This window comes from Elephantulus edwardii, unplaced genomic scaffold (genome assembly GCF_000299155.1).
Source record: "Elephantulus edwardii isolate Elephantulus edwardi_28Jun2011 unplaced genomic scaffold, EleEdw1.0 scaffold00181, whole genome shotgun sequence".
Lineage (NCBI taxonomy): Eukaryota > Metazoa > Chordata > Mammalia > Macroscelidea > Macroscelididae > Elephantulus > Elephantulus edwardii.
The window spans coordinates 479,078-506,834 of record NW_006399931.1 but is presented as its reverse complement, the minus strand read 5'-3'; the positions used below and the strand labels follow the sequence as shown (position 1 = coordinate 506,834).

Genomic DNA, 27,757 nt, shown 5'->3' with positions numbered 1-27,757 from the left:
CCTAGTCATTGTCCAACTCTCTGATGCATAACAAGCGATTGCAAATACCATGACCTGTATCAGGCGCACCTTAGTCTCCAGAGAGACACTGTTGCTCCTGAGTACCTTTGAGAGGTCCCTAACAGCAGACTTTCCCATCGTGATATGCTTTTTGATTTCCTGACTGCTGATTCTCTTGTGTAAGATATCCCTTTCAATATGTAAAAATCCCTGGTTCTCCTAGCACCATGAGCCAGACTCTGGGGGGATGCCTCGTGGCAGACTTTTGAGCAAACTGGCTTCTACAACAGCCCGGAGCCAGGCCCACTGACACACACACACCTTTAAACTCTCCACGTACGGCTCTGGCAGAGTAATGCTCATGTGCTTCCCTTCTTGTTCTTCCAACTTCCTGTGGAATTATGTTGAATTCAAATATGCTGTTTCCACAAACTTTAGGTCAGTGTTATGCACTCTCCAAGAAGTGTGAATTAATTAGATAGCCCTAAAATATTCTAAGAAACAAATGCACATGCATACAGTCCAGATCCTTCCTTCCGAGAAGCTAGGCCACCCTCCCCGGCACTAAGTATCTCATAACTGAAAAACCAGGTGCTGGATGAGGAGAGACCTCTACTGTTTTAGATCTTAAGTAAATACCTTTCAGCAAGCCCACTGCAGCTTCTGGGGAGAGCATGAAGGAATCAAGGGAATGAGCAATCTCCAGAAGTCCATTAAAGTGCTGAGCCATGTGATCCCGACAGACAGAGCAAATATTATGAATGGCTTTGGCTGCAGCAGAAGCCAGGGGCTTTTCACACAGGCCTTTCATCAAGTAGCCCAACACAGGGTCTGAAAGGAAAAGTCAAACAGAAGACATATGTCTGAAACTCAAGAAAAACATCTAGTTTGTTAGAGAAGACGTTTACCTCCTTTACTTACTTTTAAGCAGAATATGTACTCTGCTTAGAAAGGGTGAAACAAAGATGACTGTCATTATTACTAGTGACGAATGTTTTGATTAAAAATAGCCTACATTAATTAGCACAATGACAGCTGCCTAAAGCTAATGCTCTTGTACTTGCTTCGTTATAGTTACAAAGAATCTTAAAACCTAGGTTAAGCTTTAGCATTTCTAGCTGAATTCATTAGGCTTCACTTTTACCTATATAAGGGAGCTCTGGTGGTCTAGGGGGTTTTGCTGCTAAGGCTGTGCCTTTTCTGGTGGTTCTAATCCACCAGCTCCTCCGTGGTGGAAATATAGGATTTCTCCATCTGAGAAATCCTCTTCTGTGCGATCGATCTATAGCCTCTGAAAACCTGCTGGAGGGTTAGCTATGGGTAAGTTCTAACTCAATGGTACATACACAACAATGACAACAACATGATCATGCCAAGAACTCTTACACATAAAATTTCAATAGAGCAAATGATACTTATCCTATATAAAAATAATATTTTTCTATGGAAAAGAGACTAAGAAAATCCATATGTGGTTAAAAAGTATATTATGGATACTTCAGAGTCACCTTATAGTAAACCACAAAAGAACTGAGGAACCGAAAATTTGCATTTTAAAGTCCATATAAAAGAGCACTGTCTATTTCTAGAATGACTAAATATCCAACAGCTAGAAAAATAGTCTAGAAATCAGAAAGCCTAGAATCTAGATCAAATAAGTCTTACAGGTAGAGACCTCTGTGAATAATCTGAGTATTCGTGTTTTTTACTATTCTAATGTACAAGTTTAAAAGGGAGCGATCCGTCTTCCTGACAAGGCATAAATCTGAATGAGAATGTGCAAGGCACTGCAAAGCGTGAGTCTTACTACCAGTCAAACTAGCTTTGCTGTGTACTGGGTGTGATCTGAAAAAAAAAAAAACAAAACAAAATCAAACAAAAAACCACATTATGGGTCTTTGTGAAATGGTTCCAAATGAGGCATATAAAGAAAGTGAAAAAAATTAAAACATTAGAAAATGTGAACATTTAGAAAGTAAAAAAACCCCAAAACAACAAAAGAAAATGTGGAAATCTGAGCAAGTTTTAAACTAGTCTAAGGAACTGAGGCGGCTCGGGTATGTGCACACACATCTTTTCACAACTAGCTCAGTCACTACAGAAAAAACAAAATCACATGCAAAATAAATTCTGTTGAAATGGTGTAATAAAGGTATGGACGGCAGTAAACACGCCAAACTTAAGGACCTAACACCATTCGCAAATATTAAGTATTACTGAAATTCTCTCAGCATTATATATATCTATCTTCCTGGATGGAATATTTCGTTTGAGTCTCAATATCCTTAACTGCACAACAAAAAAAATTAATACTGACTTTTTATTCTAAAATTATATGATCTTTATTTTTATTTTTTAAGGCAATAAAGGCAGACAGAAGTTATAAAATGCCCCACATTTAATTTTACTTAGTAATACGTTTTTAAATGGAAGATGTGTTTTAACACTGAAAAATTCTGACTCTCTAGTAGCTTCTACAGAGACATTATCAGTTCAAAAAAAACTGTCAAAGAGTAAGACAGATTTAGAGCACTGTTGCTTACACAAAGTTCTAGAAGCAAACTGTGTGTGTCCATATATGGACATCTAATCTTCCAAAGGTCCTTCTGCCAAGTTTGATCACATTGTAAATGCTTGTTTCAACTAAGCAATAATTTAAAACATTTAAGGTTGATGTTCACAAACACACCCCCATCAATCAAAGAGAATACAGAGGAGAGCAAAATCAAAAGAACAGGAACTCCTTCCCTGCCACCGCCCCCCCACCAATAGGGCAGAGGGGGTACAGTGGAAAATCATCAAAGAATATAGCAGAATGGAGAGTTCACACATACCAAGAAACTGAGGATTTCGATCAACCACTTCACTCATCTCTCCAACCAACTCGATGCTGGTGTAGCGCACAGCTGTGTGTACGGTCTCTGGGAGGCGCACCACTCCTTCTAGGACCTCCACAAGTGTGGGATTGTTCTCCCTGAGCACAGAAGGCAAGGACGCACAGTTACTGACTTCGAAAGTTACAGGCCAACCAAAACACAGACTGCAATGATGCATATCATCATTATACAGTATCTTTCTAAATAAATAATCATTTAGGTAAAAGAATTTAACCCTCACCAAGACTATTCCAAATTTTCAAAAAGGAGAAAGACAGAAAAATGGAAAATAGAAGACATCTTTGTTTTAGGAGAAGACTGTTCTTTAATCTTTTGAATTACAGTAAAGAGTTTAAATAGTCAGTCACATCACACTATTAAATAGTAGAGGCTCATCAAATTGGAGACAAGCATTTACTGTAGATTTTTTTAGCAAAGAATTTGTCTTATTTATTCCTTTATTTGCAGCACCTAGAACAGTGCCTGGCACATAGTGGGCAATCAACAGCTGAATGTCTAAATGGATCAGTTAGTCTCACAGACCATGTTCTCTATGTCACTTGTCAAAAGATTTCAGATAGTTGAAAATGAGAGCTAGATGGGCAGAGAAGTATGGATGGGTCAGCTAAATCAGGAGCAAGAAAAGGAAAATGGACCCCAACGTTGGAACATGAGGAGAAATGCAAGCTAACCACTCTCTACAGCTACATGAATTAATTTCTTTCCCTTCTTTCCTCTCCTCATGCAAATGAAGGCTGTTCTTTTTTAGTGGAGACTGTCCCCAGAGTGGTGGAATTTAATCCAGAAATGAAAGAAACTTCAATGTAATATACTGAATTATACAAAGAACATCTTCTGTTGATAATCTAAATCTAGTACATGACTTAAAAACTGTAATCATGCAGTTGGCTTGAAACAGAAATATAGTCCCCAATTATAAATTATGTTTCTTAGGGACTAAACTAATTATTCACATTATCTAGCCCTCATTCTTCAAACTGCATGTAACAGAGTATTAGTGATTTTAATATGCTTCAGGCTACCACTGATGGTTCCAGAAGATACTGAAGTGGATTTAAGAGCAAACAGTATAATATGTATTGAAGGCCAGAAACTCTTAATTAAAGGAAAAAAACAAAACAAAACAAACCACCAAAAATGCTACAACTCTGTATCTCCCAGAATATTTACACATTACAGAATATTTTAGGAACTATTTAAGATTTTACTGACTAGGCTTTGAAACATGGATATAAATGTGGCCATGTTACCGCTGTTCTGTACCTTGGGTTGAGACCAACTCATAGTTGACTCTCTGGTGAGTTTTCAGAAGCAGTAAATTGCACAGGAGGAGACTGCCTATTTTCCCCCAACAAAGCAGCTGGTGGATTCGAACTGCATGCCTTTGGGTTGGCAGCACTGCTTCTTACCAATAGGCCACCAATTATAGGTATCTGACAATGTAACTTGTTAAGTATTTATTAGTAATTTATAAATTCAAAACACAAGATAAAATTCCATCTTTAGGGAGTCATGTTAAGATTATGAATGCAATTTCAATGCTAAGCCGCAATTAGAAGTCAAGAATATAGCAACTGTCTTAGATTTTGCTTCTCTTTGAAGGGGAAAGTACCTGTACCTTGCCTCTCACAAATGATTCTCTAAGAAATATGGACAACATGTAATCAAAGATCTGCAAAGATAACTTACCCAAGGTCACAAAAGCAGGTGAGATCAAACTAATTCCTATTTTGTATCAAAGATTTAAGATTCTTAAATTCTTTATCAAACTACATTTTCACAGGGGAGCTTCAACTGGAAAAATAATTAGTATCCTATGTCTAGCATCAGAGGCAAAATAATTTTAACTTTAAGAAATGTGGTTAAACTGTGATTTTTAGCAATGCAGACTAAAAATTGGCATTGATTCTAACAGCAAGAAGATTAGATAGCACTATGGGAGAAATTGTTGGGGTGTCAAGTACACAACGAAAAATGCTGTCATTATCCTTCCTCTCAGTAGTTAGTTTCCAGCAAAAGACTGATGAGACACTCACGGATCAACACTCTTTGCTATAGCAGCCATGATAAAGAGAACCGCTTCTGTCACCTCCCAGGGTGGGTTGCCTTCTTTCAGAGTGGAATATAACTAGAGAAGAAGAGGTGGATTATGGATCCATTAAAATGAAAACAGCGAAGTCCAAAAACAAGCAAACAAAAAAATCCCGTTAGTTAAAATAAATGTGATCTGTTTCTAAAATCTATCTAAATGATCTCTCAGAGCCATGGGAAGAACATTATCTTCATTTTCCACATCCTCATTAACTAGAAACCACTGCTAATTTCATGTTGGAAATAAACACATTTAGATCCCCAAGTGCATACCAAGATTATCATCTGCTCCCAGAAAAGGAGTATTAATAGAAAAAATAAACTTCACCACTTAAGTGTCTTGGCTTGGTCACCACTAATATAAACACAGCACTGACATATAAGGCAAGTCTGCCACATACATACTGGCTTTACGTGGCAGTTGTTTTCATTATTTATCCAAATCATCACTGGTAATAGAACTTAAATTACTAAAAGGTAGTTGTTTAAAAATTACAATACCATCTCCACACAGAATTAACAAAAATAATAGTAACAGAATACTGAAAGACATTCTAGTTAAGAACTTCCCATGGTACATGCACCTGTGGAATAGAACTAGGCATTAGTGTAAAGATTTCTGCAAATGATGGACAGAGCCTGGTAAAACAAATTACAGCAATGCTCTTGTAGGACTATACTATTTAAATTATTTTCCTGATTTTATTTATTAGAACTCTGCTGCTTACACACTCCTATCCCCTCCAAAGAGAATCTCATGAGGCTGGTACATCACTGAACACATCTTGGACAACTCGGAGAATTTCCGTAAATTTGTAAACAGAGACGTGGAGATGCTCAAGTGACTTAAAGCCACACCAATCATAGTCAGTGAGAACAGCTGATTATCTGCTTTGTGAACCAGGGATGTCACTGAATCTGTTCCTGAGAACCCTGATCTTCTGTAGGTTGGTCAAAAAAGCCTTCTTTGCTTAATACAATAATATAGCTATAATTTAATCAACATTCTTTAGATCAGATTATTCACAAATATATACAAAATGGCTGGGCTGAAAAGAATAAGTAGTTACCTCATACTTCCTGTAACAAAGTATCCAAACTAGAGTTCAGAGCTCATGAGAGCAGTATGAAAAAGATCTGAAATCATGCTAATGCCACATGCTGGGAATGGTGAGGACTCTAATCACAGTGTCTAGCAAGGTAATATGTTATTTACTGATTGTCAGAGAAAGCACAGGACGATGAATCTTCTACTTACAATGGTCATCTGGGGAATGAAAGTGCCCAGAAATCTAACCCTAAGTGTGGACAAAGGAAATGCCAAATAACTACAAGAGTTATCAGAAATTGGTATATAATTATTTAAGCAGGAAAAACGGCCTATTTTCCTAGCCTACTCCTTGTAAGTGTCCTGGGAGCTCCAATGCTTACCTAAGGATTGTCCCTAATTGCAAAAGCAATATCGCTCTCATTAATTAGAAGTAACTGATGGCCTATAAGTGAAACTATCTGTAGACTGCAATTGCTTTGTAAGATACGAAATAAGCACAACTACTATATGCCAGGCAGCGTGCTAGGCACTTGCATATCTATCGTTCCCCTTAGCCACTGAGATTTAAGAAATAAGATGGGATATTTAAAGAAGACACTGAAATAAACATAACTGGAGTGATTGGCAAGACTGCCAATGGTCTCCAGATGGTCTTACCTGAGCAAAACACTCCATAGACCCGATCAGGAAAATCAAATCCTTTACCAGGTCTGATACCCTCATCCGAAACTCTCCAAAGTCATCAGTCTCCTCAGGAACCCCCTCCTGAAATTTCAAATCAGATGGCACTGGTTTTAAAATCACTGAAGCTTTCACTGGCTTGTCTATAAAAACCAAGAAAAGCTAGTAAGTAATAAAATCCCAGAAACAACAAATGAGGTCATCTCGATGTTTTACTACAGACACAGGGTCACTCAAATTATCAGGTATGACAAGTCAAGCCCACTCATCTCTTACTTTTACTGTGAAAAAGAATTACTTTTGTTAAGTTGTAAACTTATCTAGATTAAGGTTCTGCTCTTTAGTCCTGATGTAGCCTTTGAAGCTTTCTAATTCAAGATCTACCAAAGTCAGTTATAACCAGAGTAACGACGAGCAGAATAGAATTTTAGACTTAAAAAGAGTATTTCACACAGATAAGAAGCTACATTTTAAAAAAATGTGAACAGTGAAATATTAACAACAGAATTTAGGTGTTGGGTATATAAGTATTCACCATAAAATTATTTTACCTTTGCTTTATGTTGCAAATTTTTCACTGAAAAGTTTAGAGGCCATTTATCCTATGGCTCTTAAATTCTTCCTATTTTAATATACTGTAAGGAGTAAACACAAGTTTACCAACTGTGATCCTGTTGAATGCACATGCATGCATCTTAGACTATGAATAACTGGAGAAAGTCTTTAGTGTCGTTCAGAACTGCTAATCTAGCTCCATCACCTTGTTCAAGATGAAGACATTAACAAATGAGGAAGAGATAATAAATGAAGCCTGACAGTGCTACCCAACAGTCATTAGGAGTCAGAACAGACCTACTAGGAGCAGGTTTTGTTTGCAATGAAGCGCAGAGTGTGTAGCAGTTTCTAATGGACATTTTTTAATATTTCTGGTTATTTTTTCCTAAGCCAAATAGATTTTCTTTTTAATTATAAAATCATCATGTGTTGGGGAAATCATACGTAATTTTCAACATGCTTACACAAGTATCTGATTTTTAAAACTATTCTTCCTTTAGTTCAATAATTATTTTACTCCTGCAAAACGGTTCATCAAGCTGCTATGTAAAATTGATGTCATTCCTTACACTGCTTTTCGTAGATATATTACTACCTTTAACTTTTATCCAGGCTTTAACAAGTTTAATGATAATGGTTTTCTGTGTAAAGTATAGACGTGACAGGGAACGTGGAGGTTTCATCAGCTTTATTCTGCCAGGAAAGGGGAGGAAAACAGGCCGAAACGAAGAGAAGGGTCACTGTGGAGAGCAGGAGAAGAGAACTTACGTGATCTGGCTCCAGCTGGCAGTGTCGGGCCAAGGCATGCAGCAGCCTCTGGATGTAAGCCTTGAAGATGCCATGGATCACCTCATCGTTAGTTTTATACAAATGCTCCCCTAGCCGGTACCAAAAGTTAAAAGAAATTTCCACCACCTATAGATTGAGAAAAAGAAAATACAGTTTACTTGAATGGGACAAAGAATGGAATAGTAAGTTTTATTTTTGATAAGGACATATGGAGGGAGAGGGCAGGAATAGACAAATGTTCAAATGACTTGAGTAAGGACCGGGTAAGATGTCACCTTTTCTCTACCAGCAATTCTTTTTCGTAATTACCACTTTAGACTCAAACTCCATTTATAAGGGCTGGTTTTGTGTTCATTTAGCCATTTGAAAATAATGTCTTCAAAACCACATTAGATTCTAAACTCACAAAACCACACGGGAATGGAAGCTTTGTTTTATAGGGTTTCCCCTCATTTCTATAATCATGTAATTTTATACTCCCAATTTGAATATGTGTGTGATTTGTGTTAAAGTTTATAAAACTGGTTCCCCATGAACTATTCCTGCTTTGTTTTACAACACTAATTATGATATCGGCAACGTAACCATACTCTTCCCTCTGACACTCATTTCGATCTTTTTCTCCCATCTCTTCCCGACTTCCTGGGAAGCTGCTGCTCTTTGGACATGATGATGTTGATTATTCCAGGAAGCGAATGCCTCCAGGAGCTGCTGTTCACCTGAAAGACCTGCTTTATTACCTTTATGACTGAAAGCTGAGCCACAGGGGTGGATTCCAGGTTCTGTGAACGTCTGTCAAGGGCTACTAGCTGCTATCAGACCAGTAAGGCTGACCATTTAACGTTCTGCTCCACAATTTTCATCCCTTCTCTATACAGAACTTAAATGACAACATCTCTCAATAGGTATTAGGAAAACCCCATGAGCACAGTTTTACTCTGACATATAGAGGAGTTGCGGGGCTTCCTGATGGTTTAATTGCCAAGGAGTGCTAGAATTCCTTCCGAAAACAGTTTGGGTCTCATTCAAGTCCAGACACTCTTAGGAGAGTATGTCAAACTAACAGAAACACTGCATTTTGTGACAACAGGAAAACAGCTAGTAAACCACAGGACCATGTCCCCGTGTGCTCGCCCCTCTTCCCAGCCAAGATCCCAACGTAGCTATTTACAATGAAGACTCAACTGGGAAGCAGCTCTGCCCCACTGCTCACACCGTGAGAGGAGCACAACGTCACAAAGACTTCTGAATGAAGGGGAATCTTGCATCCTTTCACTTGCTTTCTTAGCTCTGCATCTCATGTAGAGAACAGTGTTGCAGGTGAAGATATGCAGAGGAGTGGGAAAATTTTCAAGTTATAAAACTATGTTGAGTAAGTGGAGCTAGAGTGAGGGCTCAATAGAAAATAAACAGGCTGTTGTATGAGTAATAGTTAATATTTTTCCTGAATGCTCAAAAGGAGCCTTGGTGGTACAGTAATTAAGCACTTGGCTCCTAACCATAACACTGTTTTGGAACTCATCAACTGCTCTGTAAGAGATGTGGCGATCTGCCCCATAAGGATTTACAGCCTTGGAAACCCAACAGAGCAGTTCTACTCTGTCTTACAGAGTCATTATGAGTTGGCAGTTAAGTTTGGCTTGGTTTTGGGGGTTAACTCTGATTTAAAAAGGGTTCAAAGAAGAAGCCCAAGTCCAGTAAAAACAGAGGAAAGCCCCTAACTGGATCAATCTACTTATCGTGTTAATTAAAAACAAGATTACAATTTCCCAAGAGTAAAAAGCTGAACTGCCAAGAAAACAAACAGATTCATCCTGGAGAGGGTTAAACCAGGCTACTCCTAGGAGGCAAGGATTCTGGGGCTTCGTCTGATATACTTTGGACATGCTGTAAGGAGAGACAGGTCCTTGGAGAGGGACATCATGCTTGGTAGGGTGGAGGGATAGCACAGGAGGGGAAGATCCTCTATGAGGTGGGTTGGTTCAGTGACTGGGGTCATCGGGATGCGTGTGTCAGAGGCAATGCGATTGGCACAGGATAGAGCAGGGTTTAGGGCTGTTGTACATAGGATCGCTATGAGTTGCAAACGACTCAACGGCACATAACAACAACAACAAAAAAGCTGGACAGGAGACAGAGTCACAGATGACCTGTGATATCCCTGAAAGGCTATATGGGCTGCAGGACCCTGGGGACATGTGCAGATGACCCGTGACATCCCTGAAAGGCTGAGGGCTGCAGGACACCAGGGACATGTGCAGATGACCTGTGACATCCCTGAGAGGCTAAGGGCTGCAGGACACCGGGGATGTTACCTCATACTGAGGGTGCCCTGCACAAATGAGCAGCAGCTCCAGCGTCCTTAAGTCCCCAAGACCTTGGCCTGGAGCACAAACAATTTTTTCAAGAAAAGTTTCACACAGCTCAGTGAAAATACGGCAGTAATTCAGAACTCTGTAGAAAAAGGAATGAGAACACCAAGTCAGAAATCTGGATCTTCTATGTACATATTTACAGGTTATTAAAAAAATGGAAAAGTTCCTTAGCCTGGGGACATCTGGAGATTATCTATGAAGCTGTATCACAATGCTCCTAACAGTTACTTTTACTTAGATCTTAGGTTTCTACAGATAAAAAAACCATTCAAATTCTCAATTTGCCAGAACAGCTGACTAAAAGTTCTCAGCAAAACGTCATACTTTTCAGCTCAACTCTAATCCTTAGAGCCTCAACCACTAAGCTCTAAGTAACAAAAAACTACCTTGTGTGACCAGTAATTCCGCAGGCTCTCTAGCACCCGGCCAGTGTGCCACTCCAAGCTCAGGAGAGAATACCAGAGTGAGCATCTTTAGGAGGCTCTGTGTGCAGATTATTCAGAGCCACTAAGAATCACAAAGGACAGATAAATAAGAAAACTAAGCCTTAGAAAAACACAACACCAGAGGTGAACACAGGACTCCAATCTTTAAGAATTACTCACTTGTCTAAATCTTCCCGAGCCACAGCCATATGATAGGCAGTCTCCAATGTCAAGACTCCCTGAAAAAGTTGCATGGCTAACGGCAAGTTAGTTTCCACATTCTCAATGGCATAAAGGGCTGAGCACACACAGTCTGAAGCAGCTTCATGTAGGTTAGATGAGGTCTTATCCTGTTGCTGGGAGATAGCAGTCATTAAAGAGTAAGAGGTATGATTATTGAGCTGGAACTGAAGTACCAGGATAAACATCCCAGCCTGTTTGTGAACACACAGTCTAAAGGCATAAAGCCTTGAAGTCAGGCGTCTTCTTCAAAATAGTATCATGGATCATTTGGTCTTATTTCTGTATATCTGGCATATAAGGAAGCTGTAATAAAGAAGTAGGTAAAGTAGCTTCTCCACCCCAGGAATCACTACCAGTTTGAAAGTGTAATTGAGATGCTTCTTCATCCATAGGAAATTATAGCCTTAAATTTGTTTAAATAATAGTAAGGCTTGGATTCACTTACAGTGATTACTCTTTTTTTTTTTTTTTAATTTTTGTGCATGTACCGTCAAATCAGATCTGACTGGCACAGGAGGAAACTGTCCCTCCTTCTCTGGCAGAGCATCTGGTGGATTTGAACCGTGTACCTCCGGGATTGTAGTACAGCTTCTTGCCACTAGGCCACCAGAGCTCCCCACAGTGATTACTCTTAATCACAGTGGAGCATAAACCCCGCACACCCCCTTCCCTTACTAATAAATCTTCACTAAAGAAGCCCCCCAGGAGCAAGTGAGAAAATCTTCCATCTCCCTTAACAACCAGCTCGGGATCATGCCCGAGATACTGCTAATGTCTCTTATTCCAAAATCTTAGCATATTCTAAACACGCACCCCTATCTCCCACAGCAGGGCAATACATCACCAGGAACTACTTTCAATGTACAAGGAAGAAATATGTAGGTTTAAATATAAAAAGGCCCAGTTCTTCTTTAGATTTATAAAAAATACAGTATCCATTCTGCACATGCCCTGATAGTGTAAACTATCTCAATTACAAAAGTAATGTTCTAGCATACAATGTCTTTGGATATACTAAGGCTATTTTTTAGTCTTTTCTGCATTTTCTGAATATTTGATATCAAGATAACCATTATAAGAAACATGTAATTTTATACTTTCCAAACAGGAAAAGGAGATCAGTGGTGTCTGGCAGCTTGTATGTTAATGAGCAAATAATTTATCTGCACAGACAACAATAAGACTAATTTCCTTGTGAATGAAATTGAATTCTATTTAAAATTCATTAAAATTGATATTTGGCAGCAAGGAAGGGACACTGCTGAATTACTACATACTTTTCAACTGTGCAAAAATCTAAAAGCATTGCTAGGTCCCTGAAGGGGAGTTATTAAAGCTGTGATTGTAGACAAGAAATACATCAAAAGCATTACTTACCAAAACCTCAAAAAGGAGTGCTAGTAACTTATTGTTAGCCATGAAGTTACTGTCCAAAACTCCCAAGTTAAACCAACTTCCTAAACAGCGAAAGACTTTCATAAGCATTTTTTCATCTGTTCCTGCTTTTTCTACACAGGTCATCTAAAAATAAGAGAAAGGAATATAAACAAATTGTTAACTTTTTGAACTACAACATTACCATCATAGGCCTATAAGTACAAAAATGTGGAGGACGGCAGCAATTCCAGCAAAGTTGTACGTGACTAAGAAACTGACCTAGGCACTGTGGATTCATTTAATAAAAATCCTACACTTGTTAGGTATCACTGAGTGTGTTGACTTGGCATCAATGTAACAGAGCAGAACTGCCCCAAAGCAAGCTTCTCATATGATATCAGGAAAATGGCCAAGAACGAGATTCTGAAACTTGAAACGGGAATCCCACTGGACTCAGATAAAAGTGATCATCAAACCACCAAGTCATTCTATTTCCCACTATAAGCCAGCTCCACAACGGAAGTAGCTGCTTTCTACAGGAACTTCCATGATGACCTAGCGACAGACACTTTGAAAGATACCCATTTTCAAGGTCCACCCTATGTTGTTGTTAGGTGCTGTCGAGTTGAGTACGAATCAAAGCGATCCTATGAATAACGGATCTGAACCCTGTTCTATCCTGTGTCACCGTGTCAATTCATCTCGTTGGTGGTCTTCCTATCACTGACCCTCCCTCTTTCTAAGCATATGTCCCTTTCCAAGGAATAGCCTCAACTAGCTATATGTCCAGTAATGAAAGGTGAAGCTTCACCTTTGCTTTCAAGGAGCACACTGGCTGCACTTTTTCTAAGACCTATCTGTCTGTTCTCTTGGTGGTCCACGGGACTTTCAGTATTCTTCTCCAACACCACAAACCAAAGACATTAATAATTTTGTCATCCTTATGCACTGTCCAGCTCTCTGATGGATAGCAGGTGATTGAGAAGACCATGTCATATAACTGGGTTCAATCTCAGCCTGGTCAAGGTAAAGGGATACACACAAGAAGAATGAACTTACACCCTGAGATAATGAATACAACTTGGCTAATACATTTCTAAAGAAACCTGAGACATGTAAATGGAAGAGTGCTGGAAAGGTATGGCCACTTCTGAGGTACAATCTTTGATCTCGACAGGGATGACAGGAGGCAGAGTAACAGAGGCCAAATGGTAGCAGTTCATAACTGAAGGTAAAGTAGCCAAAGTTGAGCATCACAACCTCTCAACCAGTTTCTTTAAAGCTTCCCAAAGGGACCTTCAGCCATTTACTAGAGTGATTTTTAAGGGAAAATATGTAAACTTTATTTGAAGATCACTGGATACCAGTCTTGGGATCCTGACATGGCACCATGGACACGAGCCAAAATCATTTATCATGGTGTGGTATTAGCCTAAAGTTGGCTTTTTTTTTAAGCCATTACATTAGCTCCCTCTGGTCTCCAGCTACCTTAACTGCAGACACATACATGGTCTTGCAAATCATCAACAGTTGTGGAACGACTAGGATAAGACAGAGAGTGCTTTCCACACTGAGCAGCTAGACTTGCAGTGAGAGACTTGTGCCAAGACTTGAGGTGGCAAAACGTAGGGAGACTGGAGTAAGACCTTGGTGAGAGTGAGACCGAGGTAATGGTGGTAGAAAGACTGTGGCATTGCTGGGGAGAAACAGGAGCAAAGTGTGACCGGAGGCCTCTTGCATTTGTGCTGGCCACAGTTAAAGATTCTGCGATTCTTGCTGGATGCTTGAGGGAGAAGCTGATTTATTAACTGCTCTGAGGCAAACTTTGCTGGATGATTTAGATCTGACTGCTGAACTGAAATGGGAGTGTGGAATAACTGAGGGATTGTGCCTTAGGACTGCTAGACTAAACCTTGAATTGCATTCTAAGATACTCTCCTGTATCTCTCCTCACCTTACTACTCTAATAAACCCCATACTCAGTATTAAGCATGTGTCTGTAAGTCAACAACAAATCAACACACCTTTTCCTGTTCGTGTGGAACCATGGGGCTCGGCTACAGACTCTTTACCTGTTTTCTGCTCAGGAGTGGTGAGGGGCTATGCTAGTCTCACTCTTTCCAGGCCTTTCAGAGAGATGCTCACACCCGTGTCCTCACGTACTGTTTTCTGCTCTTTAGACATTTGGTGTCAGTAGGAGTGGGATTTGCAGTTTCTGACTTGCAGACACATGGTTTGATTGTGTGAATGTAGGGCTTGCAAAGATATATAGTTAAAATAGTAATCTATTTCTACAAAGTAGGGGAGAAAATGTAAAAGGTTAAAACCTAAAAGGTTATTTTTTCTTCTACTAAGATGGAAAGAAAAGTTGAGAAGCTGGTTTTTGGCTTGAGACAAAAGTGAACGAAGATTCCTGCCCAACCTTCTCCTGGAGCAGTGATGTTAAATAAAAAAAACAGCTACCACCTCAGAAATGAAAAACTCTACCAAAAAAAAGAAAAAGTGGATGAAGATGAATCTGAGAAATTTCTTTAAAAGTCTATGATGTATGATGCTTCCCCCTCACCCTTTATATGTCATACTGTTATGTTGAGATATAAAAATTATTAAGGTTTTTGTTGATTTAATATTAAGGTATATTGGGGAAAGGATTACTAGATTATATTGAGATCTATACAGTAACAAACAACATGCAACCCTCACAGTTTACTAAGGAAGGATCAAGTCTTCCAATTGTGTTATCAGCACACCTAGAGACATGGAAATTATGGGACATATTGTAATTTAGGAGAAGTAATGTAAGCCTCCTCAGTTTCAGCAAGCAGGGTTGTGTCACCTGCATAACACAGATTGTTAATAGATTTTCCACCAATCCTGACACCACACTTCTCCTCATAGAGCCCAGCCTCTTAGATAATCCGTTCTGCATACAAGCTGAAAAGGTATGGAAATAGGACACATCTCTGGCATACACCATTCCCAATTTTGAACCAGGCAGTGTTTCCCTGCTGTTCTGACGGCTGCCTCTTGGTCCAAGTACAGGTTTCGCATTAGAACTATCAAGTGTTCTGGGATTCCCATTCTTTTCAGAGTAAGCCACAGTTTGTTATGATCCACATAGTCAAACGTCTTTGCATAATCAATGAAACACAGACAGACATTCTTCTGGTACTCCCTGCTTTCAGGTAAGATCCACCTAACATTAGCTACAATATCCCTAGTACCACGACCCCTTCTAAACCCAGCCTGGACTTCTGGCAGTTCTCTGCTGATGTGCTGTTGTGATGTAGTTTTTGGATAATCTTCAGCAGAATCTTGCTTGCATGTGAAATCAATGATATTGTCCTATAGTGTCCACACTCTGTTGGGTCACCCTTCTTTGGGATAGGAACAAATATAAATCTCTTCCGAAAGTCAGTTGGCCAAGTGGTTGTTCTCCAGATTTCTTGGCACAACTTGGTGAGCACGTCCAGGGCAGCATCTGTTAGCCGAAATATTTCAATTGGTATACCGTCTATTCCTGGGGCCTTATTTTTTGCTATTTCCTTCAAAGCTGCTTGAACTTCTTCCTTAATCGCCATAGGCTCTTGCTCATGTTATTTCATTAAATTCTTCTGTGTTTGCCAGCTTCTTTTGATACACTGACTCAGTATATTCTATCTTCTTTTAATACTTCCTGGATCATTTCATATTCTGCCTAAAGCATCCTTGATTATAGCAACTCAAGGTTTGAATTTGTTCTTCAGTTCCTTGAGCTTAAGAAATGCTGAACGAGTTCGGCCCTTTTGATTTTCCGACTCCAGCTCCTTGCTGCAGAAGGTCAAAGACTGCAGCCTTCAGTATGGATTGAGGCTCAATGTCAAGAAGACAAAGATTCTCACCACTGGACCAATTGGCAGCATCAGGATGGATGGTGAAGAGATTGAGATTGTTACTAACTTCAGACTGCTTGGCTCCACGGTCAACACTCTTGGCACCAGTAGCCTGGAAATCAAAAAACGTATTGTGATGGGAAAGTCTGAAGAGCAGTGGTGTCACTCTGGAGACTAAGGTGCGTCTGATACAGGCCATGGTCTTTGCAATCACTTGTTATGCATCAGACAGTTGGACAATGACTAGGGAGGATAGAAGGAGAATTGATGCCTTTGAGCTGTGGTGCTGGAGAAGAATGTTGAATGTACCACTGGACTGCCAAGAAAACAGATTCATCCTAGAGACGGTTAAACCAGGCTGCTCCTTGCAGGAGAGGATTCTGGGGCTTCGTCTGACATACTTTGGACATGTTGTAAGGAGAGACAGGTCTTTAGAGAGGGACATCATGATGGGTAGATTAGAGGGACAGCGCAGGAGGGGAAGACCCTCTATGAGGTGGATTGATTCAGTGACTGGGGTAATCAGGATGGGTGTGTCAGCGGCAGTACGACTGGCACTGGAGAGAGCAGGGTTTAGGGCTGCTGTACATAGAGTCGCTATGAATTGCAGGCGACACAACAGCACGTAACAACAACAACATATCTGGTCTGATTTGGAAAATGTATCATTCTACCTCTTTTGCATCTTTGGGATATTAAAGGATAGATTTTGGGCATCCATTAAATGCTTCTGAATTTGTACATATTTGATGGCACACATGTATATTGGGTTACCACTGAATGTTCCGTGGACTCATCAGCCTTTTCTACAAGTTCATCAGATGTTTGATGAACCTTTCTCTGTGGTCCTTCTATTAAGACGTTCCGGGAGAGGAGACACATCATCACCATAATAGATCATAAACTGCAAGTCTTACCAGCAATATCAATGGGAACATTCTCAGGAGTTCTGTCCTTCGCTGCAGGAAGTTAAGTAAGAACTGTTTAAAAGGAGTATGTGACTAGGCATTGTCTGTATGACACCAGTCCAGAGTAAGAGGTGCATAGCAAAGCGGACTGAAAGAGGGAGGAAATTATACAGGGCCAACTTGTTTGTTCTCTTAGCTGTCCATGGTATAGTCAATACTCTTCTCCAGCAGCACAGCTCAAAGGCATCAATTCTTCTTCTGTCCTCCCTAGTCATTGTCCACTCTCTGATGCATAACAAGTGATTGCGAAGACCATGGCCTGTATCAGATGCACCTTAGTCTCCAAAGAGACACCAGTGCTCTTCAGTTTGTGGCTGATACCCCACCAGCTAGCTACAGATGGCTGGGGATGCATTGACTGGAACTCAACCAAATGAAAAGAAGAGGTTCTGAGAGCAAGTGTTAACCTGATGGTGTGATCTGGTCTGGACCTTTGTTTATAGTTGTGGAATCTACTGTAATGGAAGATTCTTCACAGAAAATGACATGCTTGTTTCCTCAGAGTACTGTTTTGATGGGACTGTGCAAATTAAAGCACCAATCTAAAATGAGGGGATTAAGACATAAGGAGTAAAACAGCTAACTTACATATTTCCCTAAATATAGATGAAGATAAGGGAAGGCTGATCCTTTAGCTAATGTGAGGTGGTGGCTAAAAAGGCCAGAGGGTAAGGAGATAAAGTTTGGCTCAGATCCAATTCACAGCAGTGCTAACTGCTCCAGAGATTCAACCTGTGGTCATTTCCCTGAAATACATAATCGGAACTGACAGAATCTCCTTATCAGTTCACTCAGACCATGAGGGGAGGACTATTATGGTAGGAAACACTAAGTGGAAGCCTTTGGAACTTCTGCACCCTTTCACGATTATAAACCAGACCAATCTGCACCCCGAAGGAATGGCAGAGATCTGTGCTTTTCTTAAAGACATGAAAAAAAGCAGGAGTCATGAGAATTCTTGTATAACTCATGAGTTTGGCCTCTGCAGGATACTGGAGATGGATCCTCAGAAAATGAACTATCATAAACTTAATCAACTGGTGACTCAAATTGCAGCTGCTCTTGCAGATATAGTATCTTTTTTTTAAGTTTTTTTTTTAAATTTTTATTTTATTATGTTTGTGTGTGTGTAGAGTCAAATCAGATCTGACTGGTACAGGAGGAGATTACCCCTCCTTCTCCAGTAGAGCATCTGGTGGATTCAAACCGCGTACCTCTGGTATTGCATTGCAGCTTCTTGCCACTAGATCACCAGAGCTCCCCAGATATAGTATCTTTTCTATTCAAAATGCAGCTACCAGACAGGCTGACGTCTTTTTCTCCCTATGAATTTGAAGGAATCTACACAACTCATTCTTCTTTACCAGAAAGGGCCACAAAACACCTTCACAGTATCAAAACATGTCATATAGCTGAGGGCATGAGAAACCCTAGTTAGTCAAAAGAGAAGACTGTGGCAGATTTAATACCTCTCAGCTCAAAATTCTTAAGACCTCCCTCCATGAAACGGATCTGGGTATGTTTAATTCTAACTTTCTCTGTGTTGGTTTGGTCAGTAAGATACTGGAGAGACGCTGAAGGAGGAAATGGGTTGACTTCCAAGTTTCTGTGTGCTCACTGGGCAGTAACTTCTGTCGCAGGCTCTTGCACTAATGCCCTGGCTGATGGTTCTGGAACAGAATGCCTCTGGCTACTCCTTGTTCCTTGTACCTGTTCTTTCTACCTTCTGTAGAATCCCTCATTACGTAATTCCATTATGGCTAATAATACGTTAAATTATTAAACTCTGCCTGCTCAAATTGCTATCTGGTATTATCCAGACCAACACAAATATCATTTCTCCTTAAAAAGATTGCCGATCTTGCAGGCAAGAAGATAGCAAGATGAGCAAGGTTGTCTTCTTCTGTTGATAAGCAAAGAAATGCTCTCACTAACTAAAGTTATGACATCGTGTTTTTTTGTTTTTCTTGTTGTATACCGTCAAGCTGGATCCGACTGGCCCAGGAGGAGATTGCCCCTCCTTCTCCAGCAGAACATCTGGTGGATTTGAACAGTGCCTTCTGGACTGCAGGGAAGCTAAGTTAGGACATTTGAAAAGAAAAGAATGCTACTGGTGGAAACACTCAATCAATGAAAATGCGAGTCTATGACTCTCCATAAAGAGTAAGCCAGAACCAAAAAAGTGATAATAGTTGAGGTGTCTTTGAAACAAAGCTTCATTTTTAAAAAGACAATTAAACCCACTGGTCAATCTTATCATCACTAATGGGAGAGTAAGTATGAAGTACCTACAGTACTATAGCTGTTAGGTGTCATCAAGACAGAGCAGGAGATTTAAACCTTGCCCTATTCTGTGTCATCCTCACCATCTTTGAAATGCTCATCGATACATTCTCTTTGTCAATCCATCTTGTTGAGTTGGCCTCAAATTTCTCTGATTCTCTACCTGTCCCAACGTAATGTCTTTTTCCAAGGACCGAAAGCGCCTGATAACACATGTAAGACACAGTATCACCATCCTTGCTTCCAAGGAGCTCCCTGGCTGGACCTCCTCCAAGAAAGGCTTGTGTGTCCTTTTGCAGTCCACAGGATAGTCAGTATTCTCCACCATCACAATTCAAGGTCATTAATTCTTTTATCATCTTTATTCATTGCCTAAGTTTCAGATGTACAGGAAATAACTGAGAAGAGCATGGCTCAGATCAGGCACATCTTAGTCTTTAAATTGATATTGTTGCTCTTTAGCACTCTGGAGAGGTCCTTGACAGATTTTTCTCTATGCAACACCTCTTGATTTTTTGATTGTTGTTATCGATATTGATCATAGATCCAAGTAAAACTAAATCATTGATAATTTCAATAATTTTCTATCTGTCATAATGTTTTCTATTGATCTTGTAGTGAACATTTTTGTTTTCTTGATGTTGAGAAGTAATCCATATTGTTGTCTTTGGTTTCTGCAACAAGTGTTTCAAGTATTCTTCACTTTAAGCAAGCAAGGTTGTGTCATCTACATAACACAGGTAGATAAAATTTTTCTCCAAACTTCTGCCACATGATTTGCTCAGTGTACAGACTGAATAGGCATATAACTTTATTTTAAACCATGTAGTGTTTCTTTGTTCTGTTCAGCCAACAGCCTTCCTTGGTCTATGTGTAGGTTTCACATGAGCACAATTAAGTGTTCTACGATTCCTATTTTTCAAAATGTTAGCCACAGTTTGTTATGATTCACAGTAAAAAATGTCTTTGCATAGACAATAAAAGTAAGTATCTTTCTGACATTCTATGCTTTCAGCCAAGATTCATCTGACATCAGCACTGATAACCCTTATTCCATGGCCTCATCTGAAGCCAGCTTGTTCAAGTCGTTTATGAATAATCCTCATCAAGATTTTACTTGCATGTGATATGTTGTTGTTATGTGCCATTGAGTCGCCTGCAAATCATAGCGACCCTATGTACAACAGCCCTAAACCCTGCTCTGTCCTGTGCCAATCTTATTGTCTCTGACACACCTATCCCCACTACCCCAGTCACTGAATCAATCTATCACATCAAGGGTCTTGTTCTCCTGCGCTGTCCCTCCACCCTCTCAAGCATGACGTCCCTCTCCAAGGACTTGTCCCTCCTTGAAACATGTCCAAAGTATGTCAGACGAAGCTTCCTCCAAGGAGCAGCCTGGCTTCACCCTCTCCAGGACAAAACTGTTCGTTCTCTTAGCAGTCCATGGTATAGTCAATACTCTTCTCCAACACCACAGGTCAAAGGCATCAATTCTCCTTCTATCATCCCTAGTCATTGTGCAGCTCTCTGATGCATAGCAAGTGACTGCGAAGACCATGGCCTGGATCAGGCGCATCTTACTCTTCAGTACTTTAGAGTGGTCTCTAACTGCAGACTTTCCATCACAATACGTCTTTTAATTTCCTGGCTGCCTTGCAAAAAAAGGTTTCATTACTTCCATCAAAAGCTTTTCAACCTTACTCAGCTTCACAGAAAGAATTAAGCCTCAGAGAAAGTCACCTGATTAAATAAATTTCTTGCTTATCCTAAAGAGGTCACAGAGTTAGTACTATTATTAATGCATAAATTAGATATTCATTTGGTAAAATTCTGTAGAGGATATTTTGGGTCAAACTCAAGAAATCTGAATATGGTCTGAGTATTAAAATTTCATAAAAAGTGATCTACTAACTGAAAACATGGAGCAGGATCACTCCAGAAAGGAAACAAGAGAATAAATAAAGCCGTTTTACTTGCTCTTAAAAAACCCCCGTTCTTATGTTCAGAGAGAACATGTTCATATAGAGAGCATGCACTAATCTGATTTCCACAGGGTAAAGTTATCATTTGCTCAGCTCTGTTCTCTATTTCTTTTTTTTTTTTTTAAAGATCTTTTTTTAAAATTTTATTATTTTTGTGTGAGTGTACCGTCAAATCAGATCTGACTGGTACAGGAGGAGACTGTCCCTCCTTCCCCGGCAGAGCATCGGGTGGATTTGAACTGTGCGCCTCTGGGATTGTAGTTGCAGCTCCTTACCACTAGGCCACCAGAGCTCCCCTAGTTCTCTATTTCTTATAATATTCATTCACTCATTGCCGTCAACACTCTTGTGTCAACACTCTTGGCACCAGTAGCCAGGAAATCAAAAAACGTATTGCGATGGGAAAGTCTGCGGTCAGGGACCTCTCCAAAATACTCAAGAGCAACAGTGTCTCTCTGGAGACTAAGGTCCGCCTGATACAGGCCATGGTTTTTGCAATCACTTGTTATGCATCAGAGAGTTGGACAATGACTAGGGAGGATAGAAGGAGAATTGACACCTTGGAGCTGTGGTGCTGGAGAAGAGTATTGAATGTACCATGGACTGCCAAGAAAACAAACAGATTCATCGTAGAGAGGGTTAAACCAGGCTGCTCCTTGGAGGCAAGGATTCTGGGGCTTCGTCTGACATACTTTGGACATGTTGTAAGGAGAGACAGGTCTTTAGAGAGGGACATCATGCTGGGTAGAGTGGAGGAACAGCGCAGGAGGGGAAGACCCTCTATGAGGTGGATTGATTCAGTGACTGGGGTACTCGGGATGGATGTGTCAGAGGCAATGAGATTGGCACAAGATAGAGCACGGTTTAGGGCTGTTGTACATAGGGTCGCTATGAGCTGCAAACGACTCGACGGCACATAACAACAACAATATTGTAGTCAAGTCAGAAGCAACTGATAGCTGACCCACCAGCAGGTGCAGGAAGAAATTCTCACAATCTAATGTTGTTGCTGGAAGCTGCGGAGTCTGGGAAGAGATTGCTTCCTGGGAGCCACTGGTGGCTTCAAACCACCAGAGGCGCCACCTTCCAGTGAGCAGTGCAGCGCCCTACGGACTCCACCACAAAAGCTCCCTATTACATGCGTCCTTTAAAATAAATGGGAAAGTGAAAACATGAGACACACAACCTTCTAACTTGGAATTTTCCAATGAACTTCTAATAACAACCAATATAATTTCAAAGAAAATTTTGGGTTTCAAACAAAGCAATGTAAATGGTGTCAAGAGAAATATAAACACATTATCAACAAGGTTAAAGCTGGATTATAAAGACCTGAAAATGAGGTGTGAGGCTACAGAATGAATTCTGTACCACCTAGCCCTGGTGACACAGGCCTCGGGAAGGCAGGGGTAGGGTTAAGTGGAGATGGGCAATCTGTTTCCTGTGCGATTTACAGTCTCAGAAACCCAATGGAGGGTCAGCTACGAACTGGTCTGACTCGATAGTAGTGAGAGAGCAAACTCTTTGTCAAAAGGCCAGAATACTTTCTATAAAGGATTCAAGAGTAAATATTTCAGTGGCAGCCACTCAATTTTGCTTTTATAGCCCGAAACTGGCAATCTGTGAATGAATGAGCATGACTATGTGGCAAGGAAAATTTATTTACAGAAATAGGCAGCCAGCCCAGAATCTCTATTTTTCCCATTTTGCTCTAAAGCATAAATGTTTTATGTTTAATCAAAAAGGGCTAAATTATATATAATTAAAATGTGGTATTAGAAAAAAAAATGCGGTATTAGGTAATCTATAGTTGGGACATTGCTCAAACATCAAGTAAAGGCCAATAACAACCTCAAATCATTTGAAAACTAATTATACACTGTACTCTTAGTGTCACTGGATTTTCACCAAGAGTTACTAGTTTTCAATCCTATATATTCAGAAGGCCTGAGCTCAAATTCTAATAGAACGGGTCATGAAACCCATTCATAAAATGGAGACATTAAAAAAAAAAACCCACCACAGGATTATTTACATCCTCAAGAAATGTAGTTTCTAAAGGTACTTGTAAAATGCAACATAAATAAATGTCAGAGCATTGTCACTGTTAAATTTTTCAAAGATTGCCTGTGTAGCAATACAATCAGATTATAAATAACTACCACAGATTTCTGCCCTGCAGGAAGCAATTTAGTATTGGAAACTTACTTACCAATAAAGATACAACCGTACTAGAGTAAAAGGCCAAATCTTCTATAATTTCTGTGCGTCGGTTAGCCCCAATTCGTAAGGAACGACTATGTACTTCTTCAGGTAATACTGTAAGGATCTCCAACAGAAAAGGCAGAGAAGTTACATCATTGCTATATCTGGGGGGAAGAAAAGGGGAAAGCCTCATGAGAAATGATTCCGAGTCAGATGCACACTCTCACTTAAGATAACAACAATCATTACAATGACCCGTAACAGCACAAGAGGCATTCTCGCCACTCCTAACGGAGAAAAGGTAGACAAGATCTTCTGGAAATATCTTCCAAACAAAAACCTCAACTTGTCTAGTCTTTGGCCTACCAAATTCACTTTTAACAATTTCTCAGAAAAAACTCACACACAGTTGATCTTCATTACTTGTGTGTTGTACACGTTAGGTGCCAACAAATCAACTACAACTCAGAGTGGCCTTATGGACAACAGGTAAGAAGAACATCCTTTGTTGTCACGGCGATCTCTACCACACTGATGCCCCCTGCTGCAGTCACAGGGTCAATCCCAATTGAGGGTCTTCCTCTCCTGTCTTTTGCCAAGAACAAGCTCCTGACAAGAAGCTTCATTACTTGAGGATTCCATTATTTGTCCATATGTCTACTGGCTAAATTATATTTATAATCCCCATATAAACAAAACTAAATTTCAAAGTTGTTCACAGATAGACACAGAGCAAACTAATACACACATTCCTAATTGAGACAAAGCAAAGTTCCACTCAGGTTTTTATTTCAGCTCTCATATAATAAGTATCCTTTGCCTGGACTACTTACTACCATTTCCTCCTCTATCTTTGTGATTTTTCTCGGTGATTTTGCTGCTTAAAATGTAGTCCATATAAAGCGTTGCATGCTATTGAGAGTTCCTGACAACAATGGCAACTTAATGGTTAAGGAACTGTACTGTCAACAGGAAGGTACATGGTTCAAATACACCAGAAGCTGTGTGGGGAAAAGGTGGGCAACTTCCTCCTATGTGGTTTACTGCCTCTGCAAACCCACTGGCCAGTGGAGTTAGTAATGTAACAGTTCTGACTCCACAGTACACAATAATAACAAGGAACAAGAAGGTGGTGATGTTCCTTAAGGAGAAAATACAGGCTAGATAAGCATTGTTCAAGAATGAATTATAGCGTTATTAGCTATTGTGTTCAACAAGATGTGTTAAATAAGGTGTCTTTAAACAGAAAGACAAAATTATTGATGAGCGGATGACAATGTTTTAAGTTGATGCTGGGAATAACTCAACCCTGTTATGGAAAAATGGTTAAGTTTTCACTAATTTAGTGTTTATGCAGACTTTATAATTACTGTGAAGAATGGAAACAAAAATAAGTTTTAAGCATTCACTGCTGTATTTTATAAAACTAGGATAAAAAATTAAGATCAACAACAATATAAACAGCTACACAACACATGAAGCCATTTTAACAAAGGAGAGTGTTACATAATATAAATGATGTCTACAATCTGTTAAATTAAAAAAGCTATGAAATATGTTACATGCAAGCAAACAAAGTGGGTACAGGTATAACAAGTTCAAGCATGTGTGCACCTCTTTACTTACTGGCTACCTAATCAATCGCTGATAGTGATTATTTACGAAATACAGGAGGGAGACAGAGGCTATGCACTTTTTGCTTTGAAAAGTCTCATACTAGCAAAATTTTTTTGTAAAATATTAACTGCTTAAACGTCCTAAAAAAATTATACTAAAGCATGAAAGACATACTTATATTGGGAGCTGAAAACTCCATCTACTTTAGTAAAAACTAGTTCTCTTACCACCAATTTTCAAAATGCAAGCAGTTAATAGACGACCTTGGCAGAACTAAAGAAATCTTTTATTCAAAGCATCAGGCTCTAAATACCTGAAAACAAAAGCCTCTCTATGATTCATTAAAAAACAGCTTCCTCCCTCACAAAAAAAATCTAAAAACAATTACTAGGAACATGACAACTCACAATTTAATATAATCTTAAATATTCTGAAAAAATTATTTAAAGAATTTCTAATATGCCAGTTAGTGGAAATGTCACAAATGCAACTATCACTGTTAATTCTGGGTAAACGGGTTAAGAATTATGAATCTTTTATATCCCCTACACAATTTTATTTCTATAGTATTTCAATTTCTATTCTTTTAACCTGATCAAACATATAACTATGATGTTAGTTCAGGAAAACAATCACAATGTCTAGATACAGATAGGCTCCACTTCTCTGAAGTTTGCTTTATTCTTTATAAGAGATCTATATTGTTACCTGTTTTATGAACGGAAAGAAATCCAAAGAGGACTTTTTCCTTTATGAAGCAAAGGTGGAAAGCAAAACTTGAGTTCAGGGATTAGTTTTACAGTGAGTATGAGAGCAGCAGCACCCCCTCCAGCAGCGAGAGCAGCACCAGCAAGCTCCTGCCCTGGGAAATACACTCAGCATCTTAGCCTCAATCTTTGAACTGTGTTTCTGTGTCTACTTGGTAGTGTGATCTGGTAGGTTACTTTGGGGATCTAGGAATGCTAACAAACAAACACCCCCCACCCCTCCAATTACCCATATAAAAGAATGGCAATTGTCTCTTTGCTTTATATAATTTCCATGTATAAAATCTTTCGAGGTACACTCACTTTTAGATAGCAGGGGCAATCTGTACTGCTAACAAATTTCTCTGCAGAAGTTAAATTCTAAACGCGAGTTTACAGCCAATACAAATAACTTACTTTTCCACCAATGTTTGCACACACCCCTTCCAAGAAGGCATCTGTAGGGCAAGGTCTGCTATTGCTAAAGCCAGCTAAACAAAAAGAGATTAAGGAATTGAGCACAACAGAGGAACATCAGTATGGGAAGCAAAGAAAGTCAACTTTTCTCAACCAACCAAGAACACTTACCATTACCCCCTACTCCTGGCTACTATAAATACTGGATTTTCTGGCTAGCCACAAACTACTTTAATTTTCAAATTCTTTTCAAAAATTCTGAAAGGAAATATTGTCGTTTTTCCTTGGAAAATATCAGCACTTACTTTCATTTGGCAAGACAATGGAAATTCATGGACAGAGAGTATCATCTGCTCAAAGGCAGACCGTGAATCACTCTTCACGCAAGTAGTCATTCCCATTCTTTCCATTTCTCAATGTGAAGCCCTAGCTTCCTCTTCAAGGTACTACCATACAAGGTGAAAAGCATCACAAGAGTTCTCCCTTCTAATGCATTTTCCTGTCTAAAGGGAGATGACCGGGTGGCCTCAACCACCCTGCTTCATCCAGGAAGGACTCAAAGAAACTATCGTTTGACCTTTGTCCCAGTAAAAACAGTATTTTTATCATCTACAGTGTTCACAGCAGGGACACAGGTGAACCGAGGAAAATGTTCCTTCCTTTTTGTCTTTCAGTTAGTTTAAAAGCAAACGATCTCTAAAAATTTGCAAAAAGTTTTAAAATTTTCACTTTCTATTTCTAGGAACTCAATTGACTCTGTAATAAGGTATTAACAGTACTTCACATGACCTAGAACATCAAAGTAATCCTGAGAAATCCAAATGATCTGACAAATTTCCCAACAAGAAGCACAGGACTTACCTGCGTGACAATGACAGGTGACAAGTCTTTCAAGTTCTGGATATGGGTTAGCAATGAGTCCCGTAAAGAGGCGTGAGAGTCTGTAGGGAGCTCATAAAATGAGGTCTGAATCTTCATTTTCATCGTCTGTGCAGCAAAATAGCATGATTCCACATCCTGGCGAATCTGTAACAACTGGTCTGAAATTTCCCAGGCATGAACCTACAAAGAGATTAGAACAAAATGTCTTCAAGGTTATATTTCTGAATAATTATAAAGCCATGCAACTTAATAATACCATTATAAACATATTCAGGTCAAAGTTCAATTAAAAAATCTG

At 39.5% G+C, this 27,757-nt stretch overlaps 1 protein-coding gene across 3 annotated transcripts in view; it reads right to left on the bottom strand.

Annotated features, from left to right (window-relative positions):
- Positions 1–27,757, bottom strand: part of TNPO3 (transportin 3) — an 88,733-nt gene that overhangs the window by 22,375 nt on the left and 38,601 nt on the right. Inside the window, exons 2-12 of one of the 3 annotated variants that reach the window (XM_006896049.1) lie at positions 27,439–27,639; positions 26,578–26,651; positions 23,805–23,961; positions 12,485–12,628; positions 11,045–11,220; positions 10,380–10,518; positions 8,044–8,190; positions 6,697–6,804; positions 4,934–5,025; positions 2,835–2,974; positions 640–831 (exon numbers count right to left, since the gene is read on the bottom strand). In XM_006896049.1, coding sequence (XP_006896111.1) covers positions 640–831; positions 2,835–2,974; positions 4,934–5,025; positions 6,697–6,804; positions 8,044–8,190; positions 10,380–10,518; positions 11,045–11,220; positions 12,485–12,628; positions 23,805–23,961; positions 26,578–26,651; positions 27,439–27,639 — 1,570 coding nt within the window. Of the gene's footprint in view, positions 1–639; positions 832–2,834; positions 3,077–4,933; positions 5,026–6,696; positions 6,805–8,043; positions 8,191–10,379; positions 10,519–11,044; positions 11,221–12,484; positions 12,629–23,804; positions 23,962–26,577; positions 26,652–27,438; positions 27,640–27,757 lie in introns of all 3 variants that reach the window. The other 2 variants (XM_006896048.1, XM_006896050.1) reach the window with 2 other exon arrangements.